The 18,980-nt window shown below is 49.4% G+C and overlaps 1 protein-coding gene across 7 annotated transcripts in view; it reads right to left on the reverse strand.

The window, feature by feature from the left end:
* Positions 1 to 6,125: 6,125 nt before the first annotated feature.
* EWSR1 (EWS RNA binding protein 1) overlaps positions 6,126 to 18,980 on the reverse strand; it is a 29,545-nt gene continuing 16,690 nt past the window's right edge. For 3 of the 7 annotated variants that reach the window (XM_036123088.2, XM_036123087.2, XM_036123085.2), the window contains 10 exons: positions 18,660 to 18,840; positions 15,841 to 15,878; positions 15,273 to 15,305; positions 14,842 to 14,960; positions 9,479 to 9,608; positions 8,339 to 8,461; positions 7,695 to 7,857; positions 7,161 to 7,258; positions 6,617 to 6,869; positions 6,126 to 6,526 (listed from right to left, as the gene is read on the reverse strand). In XM_036123088.2, coding sequence (XP_035978981.1) covers positions 6,487 to 6,526; positions 6,617 to 6,869; positions 7,161 to 7,258; positions 7,695 to 7,857; positions 8,339 to 8,461; positions 9,479 to 9,608; positions 14,842 to 14,960; positions 15,273 to 15,305; positions 15,841 to 15,878; positions 18,660 to 18,840 — 1,178 coding nt within the window. In that variant the 3' untranslated portion in view covers positions 6,126 to 6,486. The remainder of the gene's footprint in view (positions 6,527 to 6,616; positions 6,870 to 7,160; positions 7,259 to 7,694; positions 7,858 to 8,338; positions 8,462 to 9,478; positions 9,609 to 14,841; positions 14,961 to 15,272; positions 15,306 to 15,840; positions 15,879 to 18,659; positions 18,841 to 18,980) is intronic. The other 4 variants (XM_036123089.2, XM_036123086.2, XM_078060807.1 and 1 more) reach the window with 2 other exon arrangements.

Below are 18,980 nucleotides of genomic sequence, written 5' to 3' on the forward strand. Positions count from 1 at the left end.
TCCGCCCCGCCTCCCTGGAATTTGGATCCGGCCCGAGGGGGCGGGCGGGGCCGCGCGCTCTTAAAGGGCCAGAGCTGTTCCAGGGCTGGCGGGGCGGACCGAGGGAGGAGCTGGAGTCTCCTGACTGGGGTGGGGGCGGGACCAGGGCCCCCAGGCGACCCCACCAGCCCGGACGCCCCATCCCCGCTCAGGCTGATCTCTGTGGTCCCTTCCAAACCTCCTTGGTCTCCTGGGGAGGTTTGGGCCTTTTTAATTACACCCCTTCCCCGGAGAGCTGCCTCCTCGGGAGGGCTGCACGGCCTGTTCCCAAGAGAACTCAGGAAGCGATAGGGACCGGGGCTGCAAAGTCACCTCCGCCTGGAGTGAACCTTCCTAGGTCAGATAAGTGAGGCCAGCGTGACTCCGGGTGCGAGCTTCCTACCAGCAGCGCAGGCCTCGTGGAGGGGGAGGATGGCCTATTCTGCCCGCCTGGCGTGCCACTCCTCACTGAATGCTCATCTTTAACCTTGAGGTTAAGAGAACCCGTTTCTCTGATGAGGACACTGAGGCTCAGAGGGGTAGGCAGGTGGCTAAGGCCTGCGGATCTGACACCTTGGCCCCTGCCCTTTGGGGGGAGGCCCGTCCCCAACCACCTCTGGCTGCCCGGGTCAGGCACAGAATTAAGGGGAAAGGAGAATAATGAAGTGGCCTGGGTCGGTTTGGCTCCGGAGGGTTAATTGCTGCTGGTTTCTTTTCAAACTGCAGAGGAGGGACCTGGCTGGGACCAGCGGGAAATCCTGCCCCCTGCTGCTGGCTGGGCGGGGAGGCCAGGCCTGGCTGGGCCACAGCCTCGCGGGCCAGGCCGGGCCAGCCTGGGGGGAAGCACCACCACCCATAGCCAAGTCTCAGAGCTTTCATAAAGCTCCTCCTGTGCACCAGGCCTGCTCTGTGCCCTTGACCTAAACTAGTCAAGTCACCGCTATGAGGGACTCTCTTTTGCCCAGACTGGGGCTCAAGAGAGCAGCTGGTGGAGTCCGGGTTTGAACCCGGCTATAATGGGAATATCCTCATTCAAGGATCAGGGCCATTTGTTGAGTACCTACTGTGTGCCAGACCTGCTGGTGCCAGGCTGATCACGTGCATTATCTCACTGAGTCCTCATGACTCATGGGCTCACAGCCCAGTGTCCTAGATACCCAAGCGGTGCAGGTTCTGATCTACCCTCTCCTTCAGCACTCCTACCCACAAAGAGTGAGGAAGTCCGGTGACTAGTAATAGTAATGCCTGACACTTATGTGGCACCTACTGTGTGCTGGGTCTCTTCTGGCACTGGGAACCAAGAGCAAAATGTGGGGAAGGAAACAGAGCCAGCTCTGAGGGTTCACAGTGCGGTAGGGGGGCAGACCCTGGGCTGAAACAGGGATGAGGCACCAGGGAAGAGAGAGCGGTGGAGCCGGGGGGGGGGGTGGCCTGGGAGTGTGGGGTGGGATGAGGCTGCAGTTTTAAATCAGTGGTCAGGAAAGGAGCTAAGGGAAGGAACTGTGTGGATGGTTAGAAGGAGAGTATTTCATGCAGAGGGAACAGCCAGTGCAAAGGCCCTGAGGTGGGCATGTGGTTGGTATGTTCAAGAAAGAGTAAGGAGGCCTGTGAGGCTGGGGTGGAGGGAGGGATGAGGATAGAGAGATTGGAGGCAGAGCGAGTAAGGCTTTGTGGGCCATGCCTCTTTGGAGGGACATGGGAGCCATGGAGGGATTTATTGCAGGGGAGGGGTGTAACCTGACTTAGGTCTTAACCGGTTCCCTGTGGTTGCTGTGGTGGGCAGGGCAGGAACCCCGGAGGAGACCAGGTGCTACCAGTGGGGATGGTGGAGAATGGTGGATTCTGGCTGTATTTGAGGGGAGAGCTAATGGGATGTGCTGGTGAATGGGTGTGAATGTGAGGACAGAGTCAAGAATGACTCCCAGATCTGGGACAGCTGATACCTGGGAGAGAGGGCTGCTGGAGATGGGGCAAGGGAACTCAGGTTTCAGGGGGAAGAGCAAGGTGTGGAGACGAAGTAATTTAGTTCTCAAAATAATCCTATGAGGTAGGATGATTTTATGTGTTCTCATCTTACCATGTGGGGACACTGAGGCCCAGAGAGGGCAAGGGATGTGTGCGGTCAGCAGCTGTGCAGGAATTTGATTCCTGCTTATATCTACCCTGCTCAACGACAGGGCTCTAGACATAAGAGAGGTCAGATTGAACCCAGGCCCTGCTCTTGGTCACCGTTGGGTGAGACGGTTAAGCTCTCTGAGTCTCAGTTGCACTACATGTGCAATGGGACAGTTGCATCATGGAGCTGTGAAAATGGTATCATTAGTTAGCAGTCGGGACAGATGTCTACTATTCCTCTGAGGAAGAGGGGACACGGGGGTGGGGGCTTGCTGCTCCCTGTCTCCCATCCCCCGCGCTGTGGCGTGCCATCGCAGAGGCCCCCTCCAGAGCACAGACTCCAACAGTCTGATTATAGGACAGGTGGCAGGGGTAGGGCTGACCGGCATGGCCAGGCTCCTGGCCCAGGCTGTGGAGGGCCTCAGCTTTGACGCCCTCTGTTGTGTGGTGACCTCTGCTGCTCCTTGCAGGACCAGGGGAAGTCACAGAAACTGCTGCAGGGACAGGAGGTTAGGGCTGTGGTTGTCCCGAACCCACTCCCGCGGGGTATGCGGGAAGCTGTGCAGCCAAGGCAGACCTGGTCTTGCCCGTGGGCACGTGGCCGCATTCCTGGCCTCCACTGCTGGGTGCCGGGGAACTGTGTGCTTGGCCTGGGCTGCAGGTGGAGGTCAGACGATGGCCACGGAGTCTTCAAGTGAAGCCCTCACGGGCGGGACTCGGCCCTGGTGCCGGGCAGCTCAGGGGCTGGTCGGGTCCACCCCGAGCCCGGCGGGTTAGCCTGAGCCTGTGAGCACAGCCCTGCGGGAGGAGCTCTTTGGGCTCCTCTGTTCCAACGCGGGTCCGAGCATGACAGCTGCTTGCTCCCGCCCCGGCTGTGGGACAAGTGACCCTCTGCTTCCCTGGGCTGCCTCCTGGGCCCTCCAGGAGAGAAATCAAAGCCGGAAAGCCCCAGAGGGCCCGCTTTCCTGCCTCGGCTGCACTGCCCGTCACTTGCCCTGTGCCCGGCAGCTCCGTGTGTGTGTGTGTGTGTGTGTGGAGCGGGAGGGCCAGCCGTGGGCCCTGGGGTCCCGGTGTCCGGGAGCCTGGCTCCCCGTTGCCTCGGCCGCTGGCCCCGGTCACGGCCCTGTCCTCGGCCCCACAGCTGCTGCAGGCCTGGAGCCCCACGTTCCTTCCCCCGGGGCAGGTGAGCCACTCGCTGCGGTCCGCGGTCGCTGTCCCCACCGACGCCTCAGCCTTTGCCCGGGACCGTGGAGCGGGGCCTCGCGGGCCCACGAGGCCGTGACGGAAACGGTTTGTGTGTGCCCGACCAGGAGCTCCTGGCGAGTTCGGAGCAGGCTGTGGGACGGAAGCAGGACTTCTCTGGCGGCCGCAGCCCCGCTTTTCCTCCCCGCCCAGCTCCAGGGGCGCTGACCGGCTGCGCGCCGCCCTGGGAGACGGGGCTTGGAAGCCGGCGGCCGGAGGGCCTCTGCGGCCAGCGCGGTGCAGACGTTCCTCTCGGCTGAGAGAAGGCAGCCCTCCGGCATGAACACTACCGAACCCAGGCCTGGGCGCCCAGGACAGAAACACCTCTCGCAGGACTATTCGGTGCTGGCGACGAGCCCCTCTCGAGGCAGGGCCACGAGCCACAAGCCCCAGGCGGGAGCCAGGGAACGCCGGACGGCTGCCTGTCACCCCTTAGCACGGGCTGCGGGCCGGGCGGTGGCTGAGGCCTCCCCGGAGCTGCCAGAGTCCCGGCCTCCCAGACACAGGACACCGGCGTGCGGGCAGCGCAGGCTCTGCAGGGACACCGCCCTCAGCTCTGGCCTCGCCCGCCGCCTCATCCGGGAGACGCGGGAAGGGAATGCGGCGACGTGGTGCTTGGCACCCCGCACGAGCCCGGGGATGTCGTGGTTGAACTCGGGCCTCAGGGTGTGCACCCGGGCTCTGATGCTTCCAACACCTGCCAGGGCCCCTTGGAGAGCAGCACCGGCCTGTGTGGCCAGACTCCAGCCAGCAAGGCTGAGCGGGGCAGCTGAGGTCACAGGGGCCTCGGGGGGCATGGCACGTGGGCTGGAAGGCCTTGGCCAGTTGTAAGAATTGCGGTGACTTAAGGTGTCACGAAGTCACTCTGGCGTCTGGGGGGCAAGGGCTGGAGGGGCCGGGGAAAGCGGGGAGCCCGGCGAGGGGTGGCAAACGAGAGGTGGGGGGGCGCTGGTGACTTGGATACTGTACTTTGAAGAGAGCCTGCTGGGTTGGGTCGGGGGCCGGGGCAACACGAGAACAAGGCGGCCAGGAGGACGGTGAGGCTCTGCGCGAGGCGGCAGGCGCCCCGGTTTGCTGAGCTGGGCTGGAGGAAGGGGCCGGCTCCAGCCCTTCTGTGAGCCCACCACTCAGGAGGAGGCCAGCCAGGCAGCGCGGCTCAGAGGCGGCCTTCCTACCTTTCGAGGTTGGTGTGTGTGTGTGTGGGGACAGCAGCCACCAGAGGGCCGAGGAGGGACCACTGATTTGGCAACGTGGTCACTGGGGACTTGAGAACTACCCTATCAGTAGAAGCAAGACTGAAGTCGGTTCTAGAGAGTGGGTGGGCACTAGGGGAACAGAAAAATGGCTTGGCACCTAGAGGGGCTGATGAGGGGCTTCCCGGAGGTGGGAGAGCAATGCCTATTCTTGAGAAATGACTCGTCACGTAAAAGATGAAGCCACAGAGATGTCGCACGTACGTCCAGGAGGGCTGGGAGTGCGCCCAGGACCTGTCCCTGTCTGCCTCAGGAGCACGGGCGAGTAGTGCAAACCCTAAGGACAGCAGGGCCACTGTGAGCAGGGAGGGGCGCACGGGCTAAGAGGTTTCCCAAGGCCTTGCTCTCATGGGCCAAGGGATGGAGAGGAAATAATTTATTCCAAATTCTTGTGCCTTCCCCTGGCAAAGGTGACAATCTCTCCTTAAAGCTTCAAACACTAGCTGGTTTCACTTTTTATCATTCTTTAAGCTCTGAAAAACCAGAGTAAGATACAATTTGTGGACTTTGGAAATATGGACTAATATAAAGTTATGCTGAGAGAAGCTGCAGCTGCGACTTTAGGTTACGCAGGACTCGCTCCACTGCTTCAAGTCAGCACCCTGAGCAACTGCGCTTCCGAGCCAGGAGTCCTAGCTGCCAACATCTGATTTCCAGAAGCGCCCAGCCCCCATTCAGGACTTGTGTGCAGCCCTGCCCTAGCTGGTCTTTGCTGACTGGGTTATGTTTAGGCCTGCATTTCTTTCTTGAGCATCTGGTGATCAACTATTTGCAGACTGGGTTACATCCAGTTGCTTACCTGGAAAACCTCTCTTCCCAGGAAGGCACATTAGGGCCTCAATCTCTGGATGCCTGAAATCACGCATGTACAGGAGGGCATCAAGACTTAAAATCTACTGGCCTGGACCTAAATAGTCTTCACCAAGTCCAAGAAAAGACAAGACTGACCAAAAAGGCCCAGAGGTAAAGGGTCTGGGATTCTTCTCATCTCCGCGATTTCAGAAACACGCTCCTGGGGAAAAGCCCTGGCTTCTGACCTCACACAAGGCAATCAGAGAGAGCTGAACAGCGGCCTCTATTTACCAAGTTCACAAACTGACCTGGTAACATCAAGAAAACGTCACATCAAACGGTTCCCATTAGCGGTCACTGATGCAGACCTTCGTTCTGAAGCATGTGGAGCCTGACTTGGAACGCCTGCTAAACCAAGACAATGGCCTGGGAGCCAGTCAGCCACGGTGCCTGGCCCTCTGCCACGGAGCTCCTCCCTGCAAATCAGCCGGACCTGGGCCAGATGTCCCCATGGCTAGAGCTAGGGTTCTGGGTGAAGGTGACAATGCAACCCCCGTTTCCTTGCTGGCAGCACCACACCCGACATGGTGCCATCCTGACCATTTCGGGTTTCCCCTCCCAGGATGCCGGAAGGAGCGCCTATCTGGTGGTCAGGGTGCACTCCAAGTAGACTCGCAGCGACTGTGCAACAGAGGCCGAGAAGGATGACTGTTTATAAACATTTGGAATTTTATTTAAAAAAAAAAAAAAACATCACAACCATGAACATTGTTACAGTTAGAGGCCCTCTTGGTTCTCCACAATGATACTGAGCATGCTCACAAGGGGTTCCCATTGTTTAGTCTTAGTTAAACAACCATCTTTAAAAGAAGGAAAAAAAACTCGGCACACTACCATTTAACTTGTTTTAATGTTTCTTCACAAATGGTGAAAAATACTAAAGTACAGACAAGGAATAATCATAATGTTGTGGCCAACATTATAAATATGGAATTATAAATTTAAAACATTTTCTGGTTTAAAAAATAAATCTGGTAGTCAATGCAGCTCTGCGGGGTCTCTGCGTCTAGTAGGGCCGGTCTCTGCGTTCCTGACGGTGCTCGCCTCTGCAGGGCCAAAAGGGGTGGGGGGTGAAAAGGGGCAAAGGAGAGGGCGCTTCCCACCACAGCCCGCCCCAAGCCCGCACCATCACGTACTTATCCATTTTTCCAGGTCCTCCGCGCCCGCCTCTTCTTCCTCCCATCTGTTCCATCAAAGGTCCAGGGGGCCCGCCAGGGCCACCCCGTCTTCCTCCACCAAAGCCACCTCGGTCCATGCCCCGGCCACCACGGAAGCCCCCTCTGTCTCCACCACGGCCACCTCTGAACATCCCACCGGGACCACCGCGGTCCATGAGGCCGCCTCTTCCGCCCCGCATGCCACCAGGGCCGCCTCTGCCACGGTCACCACCTGAAGGAAAAGGACAGATCAGCAGCAAGACGGGGAGGACGGGTGGCTGCTCAGGATCTGCTGCCTTCTCCCAGAGCAGACACAAAGCAGACGCTTTACTAGGTCTGCATCTCTGGGGCACACTTTAGAACAGACGATGGAACCTCAGGAGCTCCAGCGCCAGGACTACACTTCCTGGGACACCGACCTGGCTGTGAGCAGCGGACGGCAGTCGTTTACCAAGCCCACCAAGGCAACAAAAGAGGTTTAGAACCAAGATGCTGAGGGGATGCGCCCAAAACCTGTACCTACCCGGGGGTGGAAAGGGTGGTGGAAGGAAGCCTTCAGGCTTCGGGGCCTTACACTGGTTGCATTCTGTTCTCCAGGCGAAGTTCTGGTTTCCACACCCCCTGCATAAAATTACATCACAACAGAAATCGCTAACCGAGCTAAGGTAGTTAAGCAAACGTGAGCAAGCACACACCGTATTCCGCCAGCACAAACCCTGGAGCCTGGTCAAACACCATTAAGAGGATCCGCTGACAGAAAATGGCTCTAGAGCCACAGCCTCATGCAGCAATGCACCCGAAAGACCGGTGTAGGATCCAGAAAATGCACAACCCTGTATGTACACGTGGACCCCAGGAATCCAGTGGGATCATGACTTCCTTCAGAAGGCTCTGAAGATGGACTGATTAGGCCACCCACCCACCCCATGAATCCGGGTCATTATACTCGAGACAAGACAAAGAGAATCCAGCAGTCCTCCTCTCCAGAATGGGAACGGGTGGGACAGAGAGTGACTTCACTAGTGTAGGGTCCCAATTTGTCAAGAGAAGTACATACGGATTGGGGCACTGCCAGTCTCCAGCTCGGTGCTGGACATTTCCTCCTCCGGATGGGTTCCCTCGGGAACCCCGGGGCCCTCTTGGGGGAAAGCCACCTCTGTCTCCTCCACGGCCTCCCATGCGACCCATGGGGCCCCCAGGACCTCCTGGGCCCCCTGGACCTGCAATAAGAAAGAGCCAGTCAGCTCTGTATAGCATTAGATTTGCTGCAGAGGAAATCTCGATCATTAAGGGAATTCATACAGATCACAGCTGTCACCGTCCCTTCATTTGCCGCAGACATTTCTACAGGCTCAAGGACCCAGCTGCACGCCCCCTGTGCACATTACTTTAGTTCGCTCCCACAACCCGTACAGAACGGGCATTCTCATGCAGACAGAGATACCCAAGCAGAGTAAATAAATGGCAGCCCGGGGTTGACAGCCAGGCACTCCAGCCCCCCAACCAAGAAACCCGTTCTTCTCTTCTTTCAGTCCTGCAAACTTTTAACTGTCAGCATGCAGTGGTTCAGTATTGATTTTACATGCCTTTTTATTTCTCATGGGCTTGTCTACACTCTAGAAATCAAGTTTCTCAAAGACAAGCGTAAAAAAACATTGACAGCAACACAAAAGCAGCTCAGGAAAGATGTCTGGTAAATACCTCCACGAAGTGGCGGCGGCATCCCTCTGCCCTCACGGGGAGGCATACCACCCCGCATGCTGTTCATCGGAGGCTTCTTCCGAGCAAGAGAAACCTTAAGTTTGCTCCCTTGAAAATCTTTCCCTGGAACAAGAGAACAGCACCAATTACTCCCAACTTGCAACTCTTCCATCTTTGAGGGACTGGGCAAGGCTAGACCACTCCTAGCTCCCCGACTCCACCACACCGTCTCTCTCAACCACCCCCATGGTAGCATGTGCCCTATCCACAACCTTCTCGAAGATCTTCACTGGTAAGGCCACAAAACATTTTCAAAAGATACGTCAAAACCCCTGTACCCTAGGGAGGGAAGTAAGCCAGGGGAAGGCCGAGTGCACTGGCACCCTTGCCCCACAAAGGGTGAGAAGTATGGGGCGCCTGGGTGGCTCAGATGGTTAAGCGTCTGCCTTCGGCTCAGGTCATGATCCCAGGGTCCTGGGATCGAGTCCCACATCGGGCTCCCTGCTCAGCGGGGAGCCTGCTTCTCCCTCTGCCTCTGTCTGTCTGTCTCTTATGAATAAAGGAATAAAATCTTAAAAAAAAAAAAAAAAAAGGGTGAGAAGTAGGGACAGGAGTATAGTACAGAGTGGCCAGGAGATGAGAGCCAGATCTGTCCCTTGACACTTTCAAGTTGATTTTGTCTGCAGGAAAGTTCCAGAATCAATGCCAAGGCCAAATATGGATATATTTAAACTCAAATGTATACTGGATTTTTGTGGGGTGATCTGTACCTTCTGCCCATGCTTAGAGAAGCATTTACAATTTTAGGCAAGATGGATTTATAATAATGACTCAAAATAAGGGATCTCCTAACCCAGGGCCAGCAATGGGGCCCTCCCATGGCAGAAGGGAGCCAGGCACACTGCTTCCCAACAGCCAGCCGGTGCTCCTCCAGTGCAGAGAGGGGGTCTTCCCGCTCCTATGGCTCTCAAGTTCCTCCTTTCTGCCACGTGTACCTGTCCCTTGTCCCCAAAACCACTTCGGAGAATGATATTCTAACAGAATTACATACATAAGCAAGCAGGTTGACATAGGCAACATTTGCTACAAGACCCTTCATGTGCCCCAGTGAGCACCCCCTGTTGACTCTGGGGCTCCTACCATCAAACCACTCCACAGCAGCCTTGGCAGTTGGTGGGTCTTCATAGGACACTGTAGCATCACCTTTGGGCTTTCCTGTTTCCTTGTCCAAGTAGATATGGATCATGGGTTGTCCGGTTCTCTTGTTCATCTAGGCACATAAAATACCACAGTCAGGAAAAAAAAAAGCACAGTCAGGCTGTGACCAGAAACACTGCTTTTTGGGGGAAAAGTCCATGTGAAATTCAGAAAAGTCCCCTATATTGTCAAAAGTAGTAATTTTTCATAGACACATTCAGTAGGACGTTAGTTTATCTCTGAGTAGTGGAACTATGCGTGCCTTATTTCCTAAATTGCACAACAAATATATACTTAGGTGATTTTTTCCTCTTAGGTGTAGGTGTCATGAAAACCAAAACAGGCCTAAAGTTCCAAAGTGTGTAAGTGAACAGTACAGTTCCCACTGCTTCCCTAGTTGTCATCTCCTGGTGTCCTTGCACCTGCCCCAACATTTTCTGTGCCCACGCTAACAGACTCCCAGTGACAAGAGCCGCCTCTTACGAGGCAGTCAGGTTTTGATGCCATCACACAAGCCAGTCTAGCATAAAGTAAAAATCACCCTTACATCAGTAAGTACAGTATACAGGGTTGTGAGTGTGCTAGAAGCATTCTTAAGTCTAACACAGCCAATTTTTCCTCCAGAGGTAGAACACACCATAGCTTTTCAGCTGAACACCAGATCCAACTGGCTTGAATTCAGGAGCCACACTATAGAATATGGCTTCGGGGCACCTGGGTGGCTTAGTCGGTTGAGTGTCTGCCTTCGGCTTGGGTCATGATCTCAGGGTCCTGGGACTGAGCCCCGCATCGGGCTCCCTGCTCAGCGGGGAGTCTGCTCCTCCCTCTCCCCCTGCCCCTCCCCTCTACTTGTTCTCTCTCTCAAAATCTTAAAAAAAAAAAGAAGAATATGGCTTCATTTGTTTTCTGCATTAAAAGTGCCTATGATCAAGGTCTAATCTATACATGTTTATGTAACACCTAGTGATACCTGAGTATTGATTTATAGGGCGTCTTTTTTTTTTTTTTAAAGCTAACGTTTATAAGATATACATACTAATACCTACGTTTTTATAAAGGACATATACAGACTGAAAAGAAATATGGCAAAATAGCGGTATGAATGAGGGGGCTATGTGTTTTTAAAATTTCATTTTACAAAACTGACAGTATATGCTACTTTCTTAACCAGGGGAAAAAACCCACACATACCCGAATAAACAACATACTATATACATCACAAGTACAGAGAAACCTTCATTATGCATCTCCTATGCTCTACCAAAATCAAATCTATTTCTATATAGTTGTAACCACCACAAATGTCATTTGAAAAAGACCATTCACAACAACTAAAAATCTAAAAAAATAAAACTAATAAAGACTGGGGCTGGGCGGCTCAGGCAGTTAAGCGTCTGCCTTCAGCTTGGGTCATGACCTCAAGGTCCTGGGATCGAGCCCCACGTAGCACTCCCTGCTCATTGGGAAGCCTGCTTGCTTGCTTCTCCCTCTCCCTCTGCCGTTCCCCCAGCTCGTGCTCCCCCCCAACAAATTTTTTTTTTTTTTTTAAGACTTTGAGAATGAGAGAGTGAGCGAGAGCGCATGAGAGGGGGGGATGATCAGAAGGAGAAGCAGACTCATTGCTGAGCAGGGAGCCCGATTTGGGACTCGATCATGGGGCTCCAGGATCATGACCTGAGCCGAAGGCAGTCGATTAACCAACTGAGCCACCCAGGTGCCCCAGATAAAATCTTTAAAAACAAAAAACAAAACAAAAACTAATAATAAAGACTTGCAAAACCTTTAAGGAGATGGTCTTTACTAAAGACCTAAGTAAATGGGCATATGATATTCATGGAAAAAACTACTCAGTGTTATAAAAATGTCAATTCTCCTCAAACTATCTTATAGATTCAATAAACACCCAGCTGTGGTTTTTAAAGAACTTCGTAAGTAGAATTCTAAAATGTATATAGAAGAGGAAGGTGTAAATAGCAAAGCATTCCTGAGGAAAAAGAACAAAACAGAAGAATTAGCATAAAAACAGCTGTGCTATTAGTGCAGGATCATACAAAGTAACTCAAGTACACAAGACCATTACAAATAGATCCAGCCCCCTGCCCCATCAAATAAATACATAAAATCTTAAAAAGGGGGGGGGCCCTGGGTGGCTCACTAGGTGGAGCATCTGCCTTCAGTCCTGGGATCAAGCCCCGCACTGGCCTCCCTGTTCAGTGAGGAGCCTGCTTCTCTCTCTCCCTCTGCTGCTCCCCGCTGCTTGTCTTGTCAAATAAATAAAATCTTGAAAAAGAAAAAAGAAATATATCCAGGTACGGGTGGAATTTTAAGTGATAGATAAAGTATGTATCATCAAGGAAAGGATGGATCCTTCAATAAATGTTGCTGGAACAGAAGGTCTTGTATTACAAATAGACACAAACCAGTAAGGACAAGACCGATAAGTTCAATTACATTAACAGCTTCTTCTACCCATCAAAAGAAAAGGAATTAGAAACCGGGAGAATACATGTGCAGTATCAGACAAGGATCAGCCTTCAGAGAACATAAAGAACTATATGTAGGGGCGCCTTGGTGGCTCAGTCAGTTAAGTGTCTGACTCTTGATTTTGGCTCAGGTCATATCTCAGGGTTGAGAGATCAAGCCCCTCATTGGGCTCCTGCTTGGGATTCTCTCCTTCTCCCTCTGCCCCTACTCCCTGCTCTCTCTCAAAGTAAAATTAAATTAAAAAAAAAAAAATTCTTTAAAGAACTATATGTAAAACAACAAATGATAACCCAATGAAGATTGAGTACAAGACTAACAGGCATTTCATAGAAGACAGCATGCAATTAGAACATTATTAACAGGATGACTGACGGGCATTAAGGAGGACAGGTGGTGTGATGAGCACTGGGTGTTATACACAACTTATAAATTACTGAACGTTACATCTAAAATTAATGATGTACTCTATGTTGGCTAACTGAATTTAAATTGAAAAAAAAAATTAAAGTGGGGGGCGCCTGGGTGGCTCAGTCGTTAAGCGTCTGCCTTCGGCTCAGGTCATGATCCCAGGGTCCTGGGATCGAGTCCCATATCGGGCTCCCTGCTCGGCAGGAAGCCTGCTTCTCCCTCTCCCACTCCCCCTGCTTGTGTTCCTGCTCTCGCTATTCTGTCTGTCAAATAAATAAATAAAATCTTTAAAAAAAAAAAAAAAAAATTAAAGTGGGGCGCCTGGGTGGCTCAGTCGTTAGGCGTCTGCCTTCGGCTCGGGTCATGATCCCAGGGTCCTGGGATCGAGTCCCGCATCGGGCTCCCTGCTCCGCGGGAAGCCTGCTTCTCCCTCTCCCACTCCCCCTGCTTGTGTTCCTGCTCTCGCTATTCTGTCTGTCAAATAAATAAATAAAATCTTAAAAAAAAAAAAAAAGATTTTTATTTGACAGAGACACAGCGAGAGAGGGAACACAAGCAGGGGGAGTGGGAGAGGGAGAAGCAGGCTTCCCGCGGAGCAGGGAGCCCGATGCGGGACTCGATCCCAGGACCCTGGGATCATGACCCGAGCCGAAGGCAGACGCCTAACGACTGAGCCACCCAGGCACCCCAAATAAATAAAAATCTTAAAAAAAAAAAAAAAAATTAAAGCAACCACCACCACCCAAAACAAAAGTACCAAACATCATTAGCAACCAGGGAAAAGGATATTAAAACGACATTTGCCAGGCACTTGGGTGGCTCGGTTAAGCGTCTGACTTCAGGTCATGATCTCAGGGTCCTGGGATGGAGCCCTGCATAGGGCTCCACACTCAGCGGGGAGTCTGCTTGTCCCTCTCCCTCTGCCCCTCCCCCTGCTCATGCTCATTCTCTCAAACAGATAAAATCTTAACAAAAAAACCCACCACGTTTCCATTTTCTTCCAGCAGATTGGCATTAAGTTAAAAATTCAGGTGATTCCCAGTAGCAGTGAAGATGTGGTGAATGTGGTCTCAGGAATGCTGGTGCCATCCACTAAGTTGCTCAGCCATACTAATTAGTTAAACACGCACACAGCCTAAGAACCAGCAATTTCACACCTGGGTACAGTCGATCCTCATTATTTATAGATTCACTATTTGCAAATTTGCCTACTCACTAAAATTTGTAACTCCAAATTCAATACTTGTGGTACTTTTGTGGTTACTCACGGACATGTACAGAGTGGCAAAAATTTAAGTTGTCTGATGCACGTGTTCCAATCGAGCTCAAATGAGACACACTGCCCCCCCCCCCACCTCAGTCCAGCTCTCTTTAGAGATGACCAGGGGATGGAGACTGTGTAGTGCAAGAAATTCCGTCCCTGGGGCCAGCTGGATCAATCTGTATGCCACTCATGCAAATCACCGAACACTTCAGAACCTCATTTTCTCTTTGTAAGAGAAAACAGATCTACCAGAGGGAGTTGTTTTTAAAATTTAGGATTATAATATATGTGAGATGTATGTATCTGTTCACACGCTTGCCCGAGAAGCAGTGGTTCAGAATCCACTAATTCAGTCTTTGCAGTGACTTTACAGAACTACTGCAAATAACAAGAACCAACTGTACACACACAGAGACACTACGGCACTGTGCCCCAGGAGATGTGTGTAAGAATGTTCACAAACTTAGAAATAACCCAACTGTCTATTAAGAGAATATATGAATAACTTGTGACGTATTTATAAATAAAATACAGGATTCCCAAACTTTTTGAGTTTCTGACCTGAGGACCCCGGATCCCCCTTCTCAAAACCCTCGTTTCTCTTATTTATCCCCACCTAACGAAGAACCCATGTTTAACTCCAAGGGTTCCTATCTGTTCGTTTCTAGTATATCCTAGAATAGCGCTGCCTTATAGTAGTGTTTAATAAACATTCTCCAAAATTATAGGAAACAAACCATTACTGAGTGTCCATCCATGAAAAGAAACAGTACAATTCGGGATGGGCGTGCGGAGAAGGGATAAAATTGGGAAAGAAAAAAATGTTAATGTTCACTATTTTAAAAACTGTATGTTATAATCCGTATTTCACAAAAAAGTGTCCCTGTAAGTATTCTTATAATTAGGTGACAATTATAAAGGACGGAATTGTTAAGTATGCCCAACCATATTTAGCATTTTTCTACAAAAAAAAAAGAAAGGTCTTCCTTTTGTTGTTGTTTTGGTATTTTAAGGAACCACAATATGCCCAGAAAGAAAGGTCAGGCAACTTCAGAAGCAGTCAGATCTTCAGAAACTCTCATCATCATCTCTTTAAAATGCCTGCTGATTTGGAAGATCTGCCAACTCACATGGTTATGCTTTTACTTACCTTAACAACTCCACACTGCTTAAAGAAGTCTGCCAGATCATCTAGAGTCACATTGTCATTTAAGCCTTGCACATAAATTGCACTGTTGTCAGAGTCTTCATCTGGATCTACAGGTGGGCCTTACAGAGAAAAGAAAGGAGTTATTATCCTGTATCTACAGGGGCTGATTAACCCACTCGTCACTACTGCTCACTGGTAATTACTACAAAGCTAAGAGAACTACCAGCCACACTAACAATAATGCCATGGAACTTGTGGTCTCCTTTGTCTAAGGCTATTATGAGTAGCTGCTCACGATAAAGGGAGCCCTAAACTGCTTCTAAAAGCAAGAATATCACACTGATCTACCAGGCTGCTGAGCTCTAGCTTGCACTTACTTCGGTGCTGTTCATTTATAAAGCATGATACAAAATTCAAGAATTCAAAATTACCTAGATCAAGATCTGGTCCTTCGTCCATGGGTCCTGCCAACCAGGAAAGATCACATAAAACACTATTAGTGCACGTCTTGCAAGCTATAAACCTTACAAACACACATAGCTATCTACTATACCACCGTTTGATGGGGCTTCATTAAATTCAAAATGACCCGCACTGCTAAAATGGAGCAGTGCCCCTTTAACATTTGTGAAAGATTTGCTAGGGTTTTGCTTTTTTTTCTTTGCTGGTTTGCTTTTAAACCATTAACCAAATACACTCTCAATGCTTATGTGCCAAATTAGTGTTAAATTTAAGTCAAAATTTTTCCTCCAAACAAACCAAATTTAAAAAATGTATTCTCCCCCATATTACAGAAGCAGTTGCTCAATACTTCAAGTTACCCTTTGTTTTGTAACCATAGGTTAACCTCATTACCCCTAAGACAATGCCGGCAGTACCCATTAGTCTCTTTGTATAGATCATTTTTAAACCGCTTATGAAACTAATAAAAAATTATAGTTTTCTAAAAACTGACTGTATTTTTTTAAACACTATCCATGGTAATACTCAAAAACTTACCACCAGGCTTATTGAAGCCACCTCGCTCTCCAGCGCTGCTGGGGGGATAAACGAAGAAATGAAGGCCTTTCCCTTTAAAAGCCAGTACCGCTCTGAGCCTTGGGGGGGCTCGTGGGGAAGAAGGGCACTGGCTAAACACATCTCCAAACAATGCATCTCTCTCATCTCGTCACTATGCCTTTCTTCAGGGCAGCTTGCTCAAATTTCCTTTATATACAACCTTGCTTGTCTGATTGTACACACCAGTGTGGTTGGTTCCTTTCATTTCGGGGGCTGGTATTAATAGTGCAATACTTGGCAAATTAGGGGGGAAAAAATCGATCCCAAACACCCACCCCATCAGCTGAAAAACAGGGAGAGCTTGTTGTAGAGAGGAGTAGCAAGCTGGGGCAACTGCTTTCCATGTTCATAAAGGTGCACCCTCAACCTCTCCTAGGGGAGAGCCAAGTGAGGCTTCCTAACAAGTCACAGTATAATAAAGCAGGAGACAACCACATTAAACGCCTACAACACACATCAGAGGACGCATCCAGCCAATCTTCAGCATAAAGCCATACAATTCAGGGCACTAATGGATTTAACAATCGCTGTGAAAGGAGAATTTACAACAAATACCAAGGCTCAACGGACTGGGGGTGCAACTTTATAGACACATCAGTTGAGAACAGTGATGACAGCAGTATAAAATGACTGCTTTACATACTGTAAAAACAGGGGGAGGGAACATGAAGGGCCTTTTTTATTTTTCCTTTAAGATTAAATAAAGGCAGCTCCTCAGTGGGAGCCCTGAGCTTTTTCTAACCAGTATTGCACCTTTAATACCTGAATATACAATTTTCAAGCTGTTGCATGCAGCTTTGTTTCCTTTTTAAAAGTACACACCATAAAATGTTCTCTCTCTTTAAACACAAAAGTTTACACTTTAATGTTATACAATTCTAGAGTATTATACCTCCTCTGGTTCATTACCAAATAACAAGTATGCAGTTACCAAAGTTACAGAAGGATTCCATTTATACAATGAATACATTTTGTTAAAAATATTCTATGTATATTTTTCCTCTCCATATGGACACCGTGTCTAGTCCCACTTTTCATTATGCTGCCGGCTGAGTACTGAGTACGGGTACTTTTTAAGTATTGAAGTGTATACAAGGCTCTCACTTTGTAACCTGTAGCATATAAATGCGACAAAGCATGTTAAAAAGTTTCCACGTTTAACAGCCAATGAAAATATCAAAATACTGAGGCAATGAAAAAGGGCATGTTAACAACATTGAGTGCCTTACCTGCAGAAGACACTGAAAACCATCACCACACCAGAGTGAAAAAGAGGGGAGGGGAGAATGCCCCTGTCCTGTCCCCAAGGGATCCAACCGACTGCCTCACAGTCAGTTGAAAAACCTGTGGGAAAGCCATGACTTTTTTTTTTTTTCTATGGCTCCAGGAGACTTCTCCAGAAAGAGGGGATCCCTCTACTAGCAAAGTCTAGCAAAATTAGTAGAATTATCACTTCTGGAGTATTAAAATGAATGAACTTGAAATTGGTTTTGCAATTGGAAAATACTAAGAATTCTAGGTGATTGGAGGAGACGTGATGATAGTAATTTCAAGTGTCTACGTCTATTTTAAAACATCCATAAAGAAGTGAAACCTTTATAATGGAATGACATTCTCCAAATCAGACCGATTTTACTTAATACCAAATTGTTCATCAATTTTTGTGTGTTGTCAAGTAACTGTTTCTTCCAATAAAGATTTCACCAAAGACTTTTAAGTTATGCAGAATATGCAGAACTGCATTTTCAGTTATCTTTCAATAGGATACAAATTTGAGAACACAAAAATTAAAGATCAACTTTTTATCTAATTTTGAAGTCCATTTCTATATAAAAAAAGAAACCCTACCCAATTTTTCCTTGAACCAACAGTGGCACCAAATCCAATTTATACATAATATGTATAACATTCTGCATAACTTTTTTTTTTTTTACTAGTTTATATAGGGACAGAACACACACAGAACTAAACCTTCTGGATTATGTTAACCACCAACATTATACCTCACCTTCATCAAAGTACAGACACCAGAAAGGGAAAAAGGGGTGGGAGAAGGGAGGGGAGGGGCAGGCACAGGTAGCAGGGTTATGCTATTGATCTAAACAAAGTTTTCTAAACCAGATTGTGCCATCAATCAAAATGGTCAAACCGATTTAGACTTCTCAAAATCTCCAACGGGGAGTGATCCTGTAATTATTTACATTACTCTTCAAAAAGCTATTAGACTTTTCTCTGTACCAGGTGCACCTCAGGCCATAGTTCAGGAGTTACGGGACCAAGATCTTCATCATTACGTTCAACAATTCCAAATACAAACAGAAGTTGGGGACAAACATTGTGGGAAACAGCTGCATTCCTTTTCTGCAGTATATATACACCAGGTATTTCAAGACAACCATTCAGAGGCAATTAGTTAAAAACCTAGGGGTGTTAGAAGGGTTGTGTGTGTTCCATCCCGAGTCTATTACCCACAGAGGCTTTGACCTCTGGAAACCATGAAGGGAACTGAAAGCTCTAGTTTCAAAACCATTCTTTGTTCTCCCCAACCCAACCAAGTAGATTGGCAGGGAAAAAAGCGAACTGCCACTTAATCTATGCCACAAGGATGACATTTCCATGTTTTAGAAGATGGCCTGGGCTCAACAGATTGTCCATGGAAATGTAGAAATAAATTTCTTATGTCTTTCAGTCCCTTCTTTCCATTGAAAATCCTATGGATGAAACAAAATTAGGTAAAAGGAGAAAAGGTTTGCTCTTACCCCATTCCACCGCGTCCTCCTCCCCGCCCACCTCTGCTCATGCCTCCACGATCAAATCCCCCTCTTCCCCTGCCCCGGTTATCAGGGCCACTCATGCTCCGGTTCTCTCCTGGTCCGGAAAATCCTCCAGACTCCTGCCCATAAACACCCATGCTACTGGGGTGGTCCTGTCGGAATGAACCTGAGGAAAGAGTCACATCTGTAAGCCATGGACCAGCATTTGAACCATTGCCTGTCGTACTTTCTCCTGGAATCACAGAATGCTCAATTGCAAGGTACTAACCAAGGCACCATCTTCTTTAAACCTAACAAAGCACCTCT

The sequence above is a fragment of the Halichoerus grypus genome, chromosome 13, assembly GCF_964656455.1.
Source record: "Halichoerus grypus chromosome 13, mHalGry1.hap1.1, whole genome shotgun sequence".
Lineage (NCBI taxonomy): Eukaryota > Metazoa > Chordata > Mammalia > Carnivora > Phocidae > Halichoerus > Halichoerus grypus.